This window comes from Rana temporaria, chromosome 3, assembly GCF_905171775.1.
Source record: "Rana temporaria chromosome 3, aRanTem1.1, whole genome shotgun sequence".
In the NCBI taxonomy this organism is placed as follows: Eukaryota; Metazoa; Chordata; class Amphibia; order Anura; family Ranidae; genus Rana; species Rana temporaria.
This window is the reverse complement of record NC_053491.1, coordinates 329,278,681-329,294,115: the sequence shown is the minus strand read 5'-3', so window position 1 is coordinate 329,294,115 and position 15,435 is coordinate 329,278,681. Positions and strand designations below refer to the sequence as shown.

Here is a 15,435-nt window from a genome sequence, read left to right as displayed (position 1 = left end):
CGTACATAAAATCTGGCATTTTAATAAATCAAACCCTTTAATTCCTTGGCTGCATTGTGATCGACAATGTCTGGGCATTACCAGCCACCAACATGGCCTCCTCTGTTTATTTTACTGCGTTGTGGTTGAATGCAGAGTTTCACAGTGTTGGCAGTAATCAGTGCCAATCTTTTGCTGTTTTTCCCTTGTCGATATGAATAGAGTGGAGTGTACCAGGTGACATAGATAAATTGCTCTTCAGCTGTTGCAGTGGCCTAGATAGAAAAATGTATTAAAGGAGTGTTGAAGTGTGTAATAAGGCCTGCATTGGACTTGGCTTTGTACCACACTGCGGTGACTGATTACAGCGCATTTAACTCTAGACAAATATTAGCAGGAAGCAGTTTGTTTCTGAGCTGAAGATATTTTTCAAGTTAATATTCCAAAAAGATGTACAGTTACTTGTCAACACAGCATCTGTTTTGCCATGATGTGGCACCCATTTAGTGAGCCAGATCCACACAATCCGTACATTGCTGCAATGTCCTTTCGGTTTTTCTAAATAGGTAGTTTACAGTTCTTTACCTGTAGTTTCTACATCGTGCCTATAGTTTTTCATGCTGTCGGTATATATCAGACCTTGCAATTGTTTGCATTGTTCCTGCATTTAATAGCTCAGGAAGCTCAAGCAATTTGGCATCTGTTCCGCTTTCAATCAAAAGATTTTACCAGCAAAAACACATCACTGATCATCTCACACACCAGGAATAAATGAGCACTGCTGGTCCAGCTTTATAGCAGATCATACTACTGGATGAAAACTGCAGATTACAACAAAAACCGGGGCTCAGAGATGTAACTCATTTTGAATGTCTGATTTATTTTGCTTAATAGAAATGTATAAGGGTCCATTCACATTTATTAGTTGAAGCAATGCCCACTAGTATATGTGTTACCACAATGCATGCCATACACCTGTTTTTTGTGCCATGTGTAGCCATGCTATTGTTTGTGAATGGCATCTCAAAGTACCGTACAGTAAAGTGCAGCACACAATGCACCACAACAAGCATACTGGCAAAAAGGGTGTTTTTTCTCGTTGTAGAACATTGGCAGCCCATTTATAATAAACAAGCTGCCATAACGCAATGTACGATAATGCGTGTACAAGCACAATGGCTTGCTTTTTAGTATGTGAACAGGCACTAAAGATTTTTATTCAGTGTTTTTCGTTTTATTGTTAACAAGTTTATAAATCTGTATTACATTTTTTTTAAATGTTTGTATAAAAACTTGTTAACTTTTTTAAATAAACCTTTACTACAAAGGATGTTTGTTATTCAGTTTGAAAACTATGTTGGGCTTTCTAAAAGGAAAGCCCAGCATTTCCTGCTTGCTTGAAAACACATTATGTATGACTAAGTCAGATGGTAAATTTTGGGCTAGAGTGAAAGAAAGTGTGTATGAAATCTCTATGAATACTTCTGCAGTACCAATGGTTAAACATTGCTTGCTGTCAAAATATTTCAATATATATATATATATATATTTATATTTATGTTACAAATGCTCAACTCCATTCCTGTAGCTTCCTGTTGTTAGCTCTGAAAAGAGGTGCAAGTTGTTCATAGACAACAATGTTCACAGTCTAGTTATCAGATCTTATTTATTTATTTATTTATTTATTTATTTATTTAATTTTTTTTATACATATAATTGGTTATTTTTGCTCACTGACTAACATGGAAAGAATGCATCATGGAGATAAGGGAAGACTTGCTCCTCTTTCAAGAGGCAACTCTGGCTCCAGCGAAATGCTATGTTGTAGACTTGTTATATTTTCATATAATTGGTGATTTTTGTAAATATTCTTTTGCCATATTTTTTTGTTGAACTTGCCATTTTAACTGGTAGAAATGTTTAAACTGTCCTACCCTCGCTGACCTGATGGAATAATGTTTCTTAATGGCTTTTTCTGTACCGCGCCAAGTAAGATCCCTGTTTGTCTTCATTCTAATTCTTGTGGTCTGTCCTGAGTCCTGCGATTCTGTATGGATATATAACCGTTTTCTGCTAACTCTCCTCTTTTCTCTCTCTCCTGTAAGTAACTATACTAATCTTGGCTTTCCATCTTGGTCGGTCAGCTCAGTCCTGTGGCGTGGCCCCCCGAAAACTGCTCTTCTCCTTGTTCCCTTTGGGCTTAGGATATGTTGGCCTTGCTGCTGAAATTGCTGTCAAGAGTGACTCCCTCCCATTTTCATTTGTCAACAGAAGAATGGTTCATTATTGCCAGTTTTGGTCTCCTCAGCGCCCTAACACTGTGCTACATGATCATCAAAGCCACAGCTAGCTTATACGCCACTGAGTAAGTAACAATGTATTTTCTGTTCTCTAAATACGCTGTTTACTGCAAAGACTTTAAAAAGCAGCCAAGATTTCATAGTATGTAACACATAAAGCAGACTTTGTTCAAAAGACCACATTCAGAGAACCCTGTGCTTTTTTTTTTTTTTTTGCATACTTCACAAGAGAGGAGGGTTGAGACTCTGCTCCTTGATTGGTCTGCAGACAAGATGGTAGTGTGGAAATATTTAACGCTGTAAAAAAAGTCTTGTTTCCTTGGAGTGATCTTTGACCTTCAGTCGCACTGTAAACACTGCAAAGTTAATCAGAAAATCTTTCAGGCTAGAGTTGTATTCTTTACAAGCTTATTTGGTGTAGTTATGCTTGAGTTTTATTTCTCAGTAAAAAAAGGAACAAAGCCATTTGGAAGCAATTATATTTGTTTTATAACCATATTTTGCTGCTGTTTTGGAACCTAACCTACAGTTCCTTGAAAAAGTACCCACTTTTCACATTTTGTCATGTTACAACCAAACAGAAATGTATTTTATTGGGATTTTATGCGCTAGACCAACGCAAAGTGGCACATAATTGTGAAGTGAAAGGAAAATAAATGGTTTTCAACATTTTTTACAAATAAATATCTGAAAAATGTGGCGTTCATTTGTAGTCAGCCCCTCTGAGTCAGTACTTTGTAGAACCACCTTTCGCTGCAATTACAGCTGCATGTCTTTTTGGGTATGTCTCTACCAGCTTTGTACATCTATAGAGGTACATTTTTGCCCATTCTTCTTTGCCAAATAGCTGAATCTCTGTCAGATTGGATGGAGAGCATTAGTAAACAGCGACACACATTCTCAATTGGGTATAGGTCTGGACTTTGACTGGGCCATTCCAACACATGAAAATGTTTGGGGTCGTTGTCCTGCTGGAAGGTGAACCTCCGCCCATGTCAAGTCTTTTGCAGACTCTAATAGGTCTTCTAAGATTGCCCTGTATTTGGCTCCATCCAACTTCCTATCCACTCTGAACAGTTTCCCTGTCCCCGTTGAAAAAAATCATCCCAACAACATGATGCTGCCACCACCATGTTTCACGTGGGGATGGTGTGTTTAGGGTGATATGCAGTGTTAGTTTTCCGCCACACCTAGTGTTTTACTTTTAGGCCAAAAAGTTAATTTTAGTCTCATCTGATTAGAGCAACTTTTTCCACATGTTTGCTGTGTCCCCCACATGGCTTCTCACTAACTGCAAAGGAGAATTCTTATGGCTTTCTTTCAACAATCGCTTTCTTCTTGCCACTCTTCCATAAAGGCCAGATTTGTGGAGTGCACGACTAATAGTTGTCCTATGGACAGATTCTTCCACCTGAGCTGTGGATCTCTGCAGCTCCTTTAGAGTTACCATGATCTTCTTGACTGCTTATCTGATTAATGCTCTCCTTGCTCGGCCTGACCGTTTAGGTGGATGGCCATGCCTTGGTGGGTATGCAGTTGTGCCATACTGTTTCTATTTTCAGATGATGGATTTTACATTGCTCCGTGAGATGTTCAAAGCTTGGGACAGGGGCCATTAAGGGCGCATGGGCGCCCTCTATCCACGCCACCCCCTATATGATTAATGGATCGAGTCATGCATAGCATGACTCTATCCACGGCCGCCGCGGCCACCCCTTAATAATGCGTCCGGCTCCTTTCAGAATGCCGGGCGCATGAATTACAGTAGCGGGGGTGTTTTATTGAAGCACCTGATTAGAGCCATAGGCTTCAAAATAGAGTGGACTCATGACGCAAAGCAATGCGCTCGGAGCTCACCCAGGTGTGTTAGAAAAACAAATTAATATTCACTTTTCTAACACTGAATTTCCTCTCTGCCAATCAGGAAGTGCGGGTCTGATGCCCATTTTCCAATTGGCTGAAAGGTTAGGCGATCCTATTGGACACCTAGGAGGAGAAGGAGGAGTGGGATGCATGGCGGAAGCCGCCGTGATCCACACGACAGGAAAAGGAAGAAAGCTGCCGGACAAGCTGTCCGCCTGCTTCCTAGATTGGGTAAATCCAGGGCTTTGATGTCCTGACTTTCCTCGGGGGGGGGGTGTTTGCCGTGCCCCCCCCACAAGCAAAAACACCAGCCGCCACTGGCTTGGGATCTTTTTTTTTTTATAATCTAACCCTGCTTTAAACTTCTCCATAACTTTATACCTGATCTGACCCGTCTGGTGTGTTCCTTAGCATTCTGTTTGTTCACTAAGGTTCTCTAACAAACATCTGGAGACTTCACAGAACAGTTGTATTTATACAGAGATTAAATTACACACAGGTGGACAATATATACTAATTAGGTGACTTCTGAAGGCAATTGATTTCACTAGATTTTAGTTAGGGGTATCAGAGTAAAGGTGGCTAAACACAAATGCACACCACACTTTTCAGATATTTATTGGTAAAGAATTTTGAAAACCATTTATAATTTTCCTTCAACTTCACAATTATGTGCCACTTTGTGTTGGTCTATCTCATATAAAATCCCAATAAAATAAATTTAAATTTTTGCTTGTAACATGACACAATGTGGAAATTTCAAGGTGTATGAATACAGTGCTGACAGGGAAATCCCTCCTGTCAAGCCATTGTCTGCTCCCAGCAGGGGGGCGGCCAGGGGAAGACAGTGATTATCGTTGAGGCTAGCGCAGCTGCTAGCAATAATCGCAAGAGAATCCAGCAGGCTGGTTGTACCCAAGTTGATCGATTAACTTGTTACATTCAGCCTGCCCATACATGGTTTGAATCTGGGCCATTTCCTGCTGAACCGCCCATGCTTCGGTTATAATTTAGCACCAGTAAAGAGGTGTGAAACCCCTCAGTTTTTTTATGTGACTCAGTTTGCTGTATGAACTGTTTTCCAATCAATAAAGACATTATCTTGGAGTGTGGCTATCCGTATTTCTTCGGACGAGATTTGAATGTATGGCCGGCCTTGTATCTTTAATAACAAGTAGGGGGTTCTCAGATCACCAGATTACCCGCATGAAAGAGTGGGGTGGGCAGGTGCAACAAAGCAATACTTGGATGAAAAAGATAACTACTGAGGATTCACTCTCGGTATGCATTTAGTTTCCATTTCTAACTGGAGTGTAACTTTAAAGATGGGGCTTGGAGAAAAAGTCTTAGGCCTCGTACACACGATTGGTTTACCAGAGGACAACGGTCTGATGGACCGTTTTCATCGGTCAAAACCGATCGTGTGTGGGCCCCATGGGTTATTTAACCACTTAAGCCCCGGACCATATTGCTGACTAAAGACCCAAGGGGTTTTTACAGTTCGGGACTGCGTCGCTTTAACAAACAATTGCGCGGTCGTGCGACGTGGCTCCCAAACAAAATTGGCGTCCTTTTTTCCCCACAAATAGAGCTTTCTTTTGGTGGTATTTGATCACCTCTGCGGTTTTTATTTTTTGCGCTATAAACAAAAATAGAGCGACAATTTTGAAAAAAATGCAATATTTTTTACTTTTTGCTGTAATAAATATCCCCCAAAAACATATATACATTTTTTTTCCTCAGTTTAGGCCGATACGTATTCTTCTACCTATTTTTGGTAAAAAAAAACGCAATAATCGTTTATCGGTTGGTTTGCGCAAAATTTATAGCGTTTACAAAATAGGGGATAGTTTTTTTGCATTTTTATTTTTTTTACTACTAATGGCGGCGATCAGCGATTTTTTTCGTGACTGCGACATTATGGCGGACACTTCAGACAATTTTGACACATTTTTGGGACCATTGTCATTTTCACAGCAATAAATGCATTTAAATTGCATTCTTTATTGTGAAAATGACAGTTGCAGTTTGGGAGTTAAACACAGGGGGCGCTGTAACATTTAGTGTTCACTTGGTGTGTGTTTACTAGTGTAGAGGGGTGTGGCTGTAGGAATGACATCATCGATTGGGTCTTCCCTATAAAGGGAATCACCTGATCGATGCGCCGCCACAGTGAAGCACGGGGAAGCCGTGTTTACACACGGCTCTCCCCGTTCTTCAGCTCTGGGGAGCGATCGCGACGGAGCGGCTATAAACAAATAGCCGCGCCGTCGTCCCGGATTGCTCCCCGAGCGGACCCGACCTCCGCATGTACCGGGGGGGTCCCGATCGGACCCCCCACCCACGTCTAGCAGAGGACGTACAGGTACGTACATGTGCCTGTCCGTGCCATTCTGCCGACGTAAATGGACATGAGGAGGTCGGGAAGTGGTTAACCATCAGTTAAAAAAAAGCCAACTTGCTTTAAATTTAACCAATGGTTTACTAACCGATAGGTCAAAACCGATCGTTAGTAGGCACAACCATTGGTTAAAAATCTAGGCATGCTCAGAATCAAGTCGACGCATGCTTGGAAGCATTGAACTTCATTTTTTTCAGCACATCGTTGTGTTTTACGTCACCGCGTTCTGCCACGATCGGTTATTTAAAGCGGGGGTTCACCCAAAAATACATTTTTAACATTACATTCAGTCGAGTTGTCCTAATGACAATCGGCTGTTTTTTTTCCCGTACATACCATATTTCACCGCCGCTTCCGGGTATGCCTTCTGCGGGACTGGGCGTTCCTATCTGATTGACAGGCTCTCGACCGTCGCATACAGCGCATCACGAGTTGCCGGAAGAAGCCGAACGTCGGTGCGGCTCTATACGGCGCCTGCGCACCGACGTTCGGCTTCTTTCGGCAACTCGTGAGGCGTAGTATGCAACGGTCGGAAGCCTGTCAATCAGATAGGAACGCCCAGTCCCGCAGAAGACATACCCGGAAGCGGCAGTGAAAATACGGTATGTACGAAAAAAAAAACAAAAAACAGGCGATTGTCATTAGGACAACTCGGCTGAATGTAATGTTATAATTTATTTTTTGGGTGAACCTCCACTTTAACCGATGGTGTGTGGGCGCGACGGACCATCAGTCAGCTTCATCGGTTAACCGATGACAACGGTCCTTCAGACCGTTGTCATCGGATGGACTGATCGCTTGTATGAGGCTTTAGAGATAGAAATGATACACATGACTCCTCATAACCTGCATTGTTCTTACTAACAGGGTTTGCTACAATTCTCCTTTAAATTAAACAAATAATGCTTTCTCCATTGATGTCACTAATCCCCAGTAAAACAAATACCGCTCAAAAATATTGGTTTATCCTAAGGAATGCCTGTGTTACACAGCCACACAAACAATGTGCAGGTTATTTCATTATTTCTTTTTATTTCAAAGTTCCCCATGTTTGGATTAAAGTAAATGGAAAAACAGGAGCAGAATCTGTATTTGAGAACATCATTTATATTCAGATTACTATACTTCTATAAATGCTGCCGCTGCATGAGATGTACTTTTTGCTATAAACACATTCTTATGGAAATGACCTCCTGCACAGCTGTATTCAAACCTATAAGAAGGTTCTCATTGAGGCATGTACGTTTTCTATATTAATGCACCCTCCCTAGTGGCAGCACTGTGGCTTAATTTTCCTCAGTGTCTGTCATTTAAGAGTTATGATCCTTGCTGGTCTAAGACGCTTATGATAAACTAGAGCAAGTCCATCAGACCTATTATATTCGAGGATCAATACACTGCACTCAGAACGAGAACTTATTCACTGCATACACTGTAATGAAATGAGCTGTCCATACAGATAAGAGCTGTGTTGTCATTAAAGCCGTTTAAGAGGTATCATAAATGTTGAATATGCTTGATGCCGGCGTAACTTCTCTGTTATACTGCCTGCAGTGAGCATGTTTAAAGTTATATTGGCAGGGCGTGACCGCAGCCATTTTGTGAGCTGAACCAGTTTTATGGTCATGAAGTGTATCGTCACTCTGGGTGATATATTCCACAGTGTGCCTCTAATTCAGACCTTCAGACCATGTTTTAGGATTTTTAGTAAAAATGTACTAGTCTTCCCTCCTAAGCACATTTAACCTATCCTAGAACCCCCCAATGTAACTGCTTAGTTTAAACTTGTAGTACCTACAACTTTTGTTGACTGCTAAGCACCTAACCATCTTTGATAACCAGAACATCATAAGGCTGGAGAGAGGTTTTGCAGTGAAAAAGAGAGAGTCCACTATCATGGAGTCGGGTGTTTTCCCTTCCGACATCCCTCAATAGTAACAAAAAAGGTTTAACCCCCGTCAACAGCTGGGACTTCAATGGCAGACGAAACACCACTTAGTATAAGAATATAACAATATATTTGGAGTTTAAAAAATCATGTAGCAGAAAACATAGTACAGAAAACATAGTACATATCCCATAAAAGAAAAAATTGACTGTTGCACAGACATCAAGGTAGGTAGTAGATGTAAGCTGATATTTTTTCCATTCACCAACACGTTTCAGGTATATAACCTTTCTTCAGGGGTATTATTTAAGGAGCTAATTAAATTATTTGTGTTACCTTGGATTTATAAGTAGAGCCAAGTGCCGCTATTTGCAGAGAATGTGTTGTGGTGTCAGCCAGACAGACAAGCAGGTGCGTATCAGGGTAATTAGCCCCAAAAGTGCCCCATGGAGGTCTTCTAAAGAGGGCCACCACTCATGAGTGCCCCAGTAGATAATGAGTACTGGAAATTAGCACAGGTGACAAGGTGCTTCCGCCATAGAAGATAGGCAGGTTGGTCCAGGGCCACCATCAAAAAAGGGGGAATTCCTGTCTGTTGATACGCCGGCCAAACTGGTCCCAGGCTCTGCAACTTGCAGTTTGTTGAGGTACACAAACCAGTTATCCATGAGAATACCTGGTTTACATAATAAAAAATAATATAGTAAAAAATCCAGAGTAGTAGCCCCATAATTACCACATTAAGTTTTCAGACCTAAGAATTAAAAAGCGTGGAGATTTTTCATGGGTAGACTCTCCGAGTGACCAAAGCGAAGTAATTTGTTTCGGTGGACTAAAAAAATAAAATAAACGGGGTGTCATCTCTACAGGGACATATAAGGAATGATACCAGTGACAAGACTGAATTGAATCCATAATATCCTCAACTAGAGATGGGGAAATTTGGAGGGTGGGTAATGATAAATGCCATAGAAGTCACACAGAGCTGGACCACAGGGATATGGGGGATGGCAGGGGGGTAGAAAAGCATTCAAACAAAAAAGGATAGATGAAGGGCTAGAGAGAGACACATACGGTCAGGAAGAAGAGAAAAAATAGGCAATTCTCTCTACCACTGGAAGGGACCCGAAAGGTTAATCCTAACCTGCTAAGAGACGATTACCTACAATTGAGTATGTAAATTGATACCCCACATTTTCTATTTTTGCTTCCATGTTAAGGTAACGATCTTTGTCATCATTAAAGGGTTAGTTCACCATTATAATTAAAATGACTATGCAGCTATGGGTGTAGGTCATTTACATACCTTCCAAAGCCTGACTGGAATTCTCCCAGAACGTTTCTAGATCATGAGGCCTAGTCATTATTGTTCACTTCCACCATCACAGGAGAAAGCTTTTTCTCTGATTTAACCCCCCTCACATGCGCTTTCTCTCCCTGATGCTGTAGCTCTGAGCTCAGCGTTTAAGAGCTCAATTCTCTGATGGTGGAGGTGAGCAGTAATGACTAGGCCTCAGTAAGCAATGTCCTGGTAGTATTCTAGGCTTTTAGAAAAGTTATGTAAATACCTTTAGCAAGAGCATTATTCAACTTTAGTCAGAGCTGCACAGTTTGTTTTCATCTACAGGTATCCCGTATCTGCATAGGCAGTTTTTTGTTAAATGTGAACTAACCCTTTAACATACATACTTAAGCAACAACATGAGCACACATAGTGGAAAGGTTAGTTAAAGAAACACTTGTTTAACAGTTAAGAGGGGGGGGGGGGGGTAGTGTCTGTTTAACCATCATGTAATATCTATGGCCGTATTAGGGTATACCTGTGGCCAGGCTATGGAAATTTCAGGTATTTACAAAATGGCAGATGGGTATACTATAAAGTTTAACTGTGGTCAGGCTATGGAATTCAAATACTTAGATACACTTAACTAGCACTAAATAAGCTACTAACTGATCATCGTAGCTGCGGGCACTATGGAACAATTTATCCTTAAATCACAGCAAAAAGTTCAAGTAAAAACAAAATAAGGTTCTTCAAGTTGGTGTTCTCAGAGGGTAAGCTCAGTCTGCCCTCCTCTGAGTTCCTACAGCTTACTCTCAAAAATAGAAGGCTGAAAGGATGTGAAGTCACTTCTGGGAGGAGAGGAAAAACAGTGAGCTAATCTCTTGGAATAAAGACTTCAGTATAAAAGAACTTCAATATTTCTGCGGTTAAAGTTTTGACAATTTTTCCACAGTGCCTTCAACAACAGAGGTCAATGATAGCCTGTTATAAGGCTCTTTGACATGGCCCTACACTACCCAAAACAGTGCATTTCTAAGGTGGATGCAACCAGGTGATTACATTCAGCATTGGACTGGAAGCCTACACAGATGAATGACAGGCAGACAATATCCTTGGCTGCTCGCATTTAATTACGCAAGGAGTGATTACATGCTGCCAAGCCCAGATCTGTATGCAGACTGATTCTAGTACTGATCATTTTGTACCTAATCACAGCTAATAGATCCATGTGAAATTTTCTTGTGGACAGCTGTGGAGCCTCTCATCCTGTCATTGATTTGTACAGGTAGAGGGGCTGCAGCCAAATGCAACCACCTGTCTGTACTTTCTGCAGAACGACCCTGATCTTTGCGGTATATGGCCACAAACGGATGTGTGAATGAGCCCAGAAAGCTCATTTACTGCTTGTCAAGAATATTTAAGTATTTGAATTCCTTAGCCCTACCAAAGCTACTCGTAAGGTTTATCCATCTGCCATTTTACTTTAATTTGGAAAAAGCAACTTATGAAGTCCTAAAGTATTTATAAACAAATTGTACTGCAGAAAAGGTGCAGCACATAGCTTTTTTTTTTTGAAAATTTCTTTTTATTGAAAGTTTTTGTTGACATAACAAAACATACATTCCTTGGTAAGGCACCAAGTAAACCGTTGGTCAACATGACCATGTACATACAACAGAGCCATCGCAGATGGCAATAACCAACTGAAATCCCACCCTCCCTCCCCCCACTACTCAGTTCCCTTCCCCTGCGAAAAACCAGCGCAGGGCTCCTCTGCAAAAAAAAGGATTTACACCTCGCTGAGTGATCATCTCTATTCATAGTCCCGATGCACCGGAAGTTAATCAATGTAGGTACACAATGTATGAATAATTCAGAAATTATTTACCTATTCACACTACCCAACCGTCTGATCAGATTCGTACCAGGCCCTCCATACTTTTTCAAATTTTCCCACACAGCCCCGAGACAAGTATGTTGCCTTGTAATATGGGAGCATAGCATTCACCAGCCCCTTCCAAAATACTATCTCTGGTGCCCCCGGACTCTTCCATTTGAGCAAAATAGCTTTCTTCCCGTAGAATAGGAGTATGCTAAGTAACGTCCTATGCGCCCTGGATGGGACCACTTCCTCCACCAAGCCCAACAGACAAACGCTGATTTCTCTAGGTATGGGTACCCCCAGCACACCCTCTATGCAGGACGTGACCCCGGTCCAGAACTGCTGAATCTGAGGGCAGTCCCAAAACACGTGGTGTGCGTCTGCTGGCGAAAAAGTGCACCTCCAACATTCAGGTGGCACCGACGGATAAATCACTGCCAGCCTGGCTGGGGTGTAGTAGCTTCTGTGCAGGAATTTAAACTAAATGAGTCTGTCTCGAGCCGCCACCAGATATTTAAACGGGCGATCCCACATGTCTTCCCACTCCTCCCCTTGTATACCAGGGACCTCAGTCGCCCACCGCTCTCTGCATTTTACCAAAGCCTTAGGACTAATTTTAAACAATTCTTTATATGTCACTGATAAAGTTTTGGGCAAATCTTCTGTCGTTAGGAGGTCTTCTAATCGAGAAGGAAAGGATGCAACCGTCTGTGCTTCAAACTGCGTCTGGAATGCATGTCTCAGTCTCAGATACCGGAAGAATTGTGTGTTGGGAAGGTCATGTTTGACCTTCAACTGGTCAAACGTTAAAAGTACCCCGTCACGCGTAATGTCCTTAAGTAGTTTAATCCCCTTCTCCGCCCATCCTGCAGCATCGTCAAATTTGTAGAATTGCTGGAGCTTCGGGTTCATCCACAGGGGAGTCGAAGGGGAGACCCCCGTGTAGCTGGGACAGGCCAATTTTTCCACCTCCACCCATGCCTTAACCGTGGCCTTCATAGATTCTGTCAGTGGGAGGTCCTTACCTGTACCTCAATGTATCGCCAACCGAAGGGACTCATAAGAGCCCAAATGGGCTGCCTCAAGTATGGTAGCCGAATCCCCCGCGTCTGAGCTCAACCATCTATGTACAAAAACTAATTGCCCCGCCAAGTAGTATTTGCGCCAGTCAGGCACCGCCAGCCCTCCCTGACCCCGTGCAGCACATAGCTTAATGTTTATTAATACTTTAAGAGAAGCGGAAAAGTGCATACTAAGGCCTCACACTTGGCGGACTCCGTCGCTACGGAGTCCGCCTGCTCCCGTCGGCTCAGCGGGAGATCAGTCTGCATATCTCCACTGAGCCAACGGATGACAAGCTTCTCTCTGCTCACTGAGCGGGGAGGGGCTTGTCGGGCACCGCTATGTCCTATGGAGCGGTCACATGAAAACGGACAGCATGTCCGTTTTCATCAGATCTTATCCGATCCGCATGGACGGATGGGGACGTGGCCCCCATACGTCTGTTTTCATCTGATCGGGTCGGATGTCAGCGGACATGTCTCCGCTGACATCCGACGCTCCATAGGAATGCATGGAGCGGCCGTTGAGGTCCGTGACAGACGGACCCGAACGGCCCGTAGTGTGAATGAGGCCAAAGACAGAAGAGGATTATAAAATGTTTGTTCCCACAGGCCACTGTGTAGAAAGTACCATAAGTAATCATATTCTCTGTGTGCGACTGTCCAGCCAGAGGCCTTCCAGTGACATACATCAATGGTCTGCTTGGGAACATAAATAAAACATGAGAGTCTTTTGAAGGAAGTTGTTACGGAGCTATTTTTGTTTCAGTATAGTTGCCAACTGCACTAATTTTATGGGACAATTGTAGGTGTTCAAGACCTTTACCTGAGAACTATTTCCTTAAAAATGCTCGTTTTTTTTTTTTCTAAGCTGACTAAACGTTACCACACTCATTAGAATAAATATACATTTTTGTGTGTTACCATCTTTTTAATGAACTGTACAGCATTTTCAGGATAAATTCTTAACCACGGACAAACCACTAAAATTAGCACAACATCCCTAAATTGAATAAATATAGGAATACTTGTGGGATTTTTAAGGTGCATGTACTAGTATATAAAAAATATACATTTTATTTGAACAATGATTTAAAACAATTTCACAACAAGTACATGAAGTACAATCCTTATGGATTTGAAATCATGATTGATTGTAGTGTACACATTTGTCTCAAATTCTGGGAAGGCTTGTGCTCCAAGTGTGCAGCCTTCCCTGAGGAAGCCCAGATTGAGGGCGAAACATGTTGGGAACTTAATCAAATGTGCTGTATCCATAAGGATTGTACTTTTTGTATTTGTTTGTGGAATTGTTTTTAGACAATTTTTTAATCATTGTTCAAATAAAATGTATATTTTTTTATATATCTCAATTTTTATTTAGATAACCATGTAAAAAAACGCTAATTTTGATGTGCTTTACACTTTTAAATGTTGACCAACTAAATGAAATTAATGCACTCCCTGCTAAATCTATTCTCAACAGTTGGTAAAAAAAATGGCTCATCTAAAAATTATAATACAGTAACAAAAATATGGAAGAACAAGCATGTAAAATCACGTAAGCACTGCAATATTTAGCTAAAAAATATGCTTATTGAAAATACAACTGTAAAGCCCAAATTTGTCTTTGTAGTCACACCACACCATATATATAATGACATTGGCCCGGATTCAGAGAGAATTTACGCCGGCGTATCCATAGATACGCCGCGTAAATTCAAATCTGCGCCGGCGTATCTACTTTCTGTATTCAGAAAGCTAGATACGCCGACATTAGCCTAAGATACGACTGGCATAAGTCTCTTACGCCGTCATCTTAGGGTGCATTCTGCCGCTGGCCGCTAGGGGTGCTTCCGTTGTCGGCGTAGAATATGCTAATTGCCTAGATACGCCGATTCACAAACGTACGTACGCCCGGCGCAATTTATTTAAGTCGTTTACATTGGGCTTTTTCGGCGTAAGGTTGTTCCTGCTATTAGGAGGCGCAGCCAATGTAAAGTATGGACGTCGTTCCCGCTTCGAAATTTGAATTTTTTACGTTGTTTGCGTAAGTCGTTCGCAAATAGGGCTGGACGTAATTTACGTTCACGTCGAAACCAATACGTCATTGCGCCGAACTTGGAAGCAATGCAGACTGGGATATGTACACGGACGGCCCATGCGCCGTCGGTAAAAAAACGTCAATCACGTCAGGTCATCATACATTTACATAAAACACGCCCCCCCTTCCAAATTTGAATTACGCGCGCTTACGCCGGCCCCATTTACGCTACGCCACCGCAACTTACGGAGCAAGTGCTTTGTCAATACTGCACTTGCTCCTGTAAGTTACGCAGGCGTAGCGTAAAGACGATACGCTGCGCCGCCGTAAGAGGAAGCGCAGCTACGTGAATCTACCCCACTGTGTTTGGGGTCGTTTGTCCTGCTGCAGAATTTATTTGGGGCCAGTCAATGTAATTGCCAGATTCGCAAAACAAATTGGTTCTTTAAAAGGTAGATTTCACTGAAGAATAAAGAGCATTGTCATCACCCTGCAAACCAGTCATAGATTATAGTAAATTAGATTATGTGTAAAGGTTTTCCATTATAGTTTTAAATGGTCTTTAAAGCTGAACTCCAGCGGAAGTAAAGTGCTTCTTTGCAGTGGGGCTGCTCGTTTTAGATCTGGGTGAACAAGAAAAGCACTTAGTGATGCTCCACTCCCACTGGCTCCTGTGCACTGTAAGACCATTCCCTGCAACCTCTTGTCCCATATGCCTCGGTGGTTTGCGAG

General features: G+C 42.0%; 1 protein-coding gene across 4 annotated transcripts in view; it reads left to right on the top strand.

The window, feature by feature from the left end:
* The window catches only part of RNF130 (ring finger protein 130), a 453,463-nt gene that overhangs the window by 384,904 nt on the left and 53,124 nt on the right, over positions 1-15,435 (top strand). For 2 of the 4 annotated variants that reach the window (XM_040344998.1, XM_040344996.1), the window contains exon 8: positions 2,251-2,344. The exons of the other annotated variants lie outside the window; for them this stretch is intronic. In XM_040344998.1, the coding sequence (XP_040200932.1) occupies positions 2,251-2,344 (94 nt within the window). The remainder of the gene's footprint in view (positions 1-2,250; positions 2,345-15,435) is intronic. 4 annotated transcript variants of the gene reach the window in all.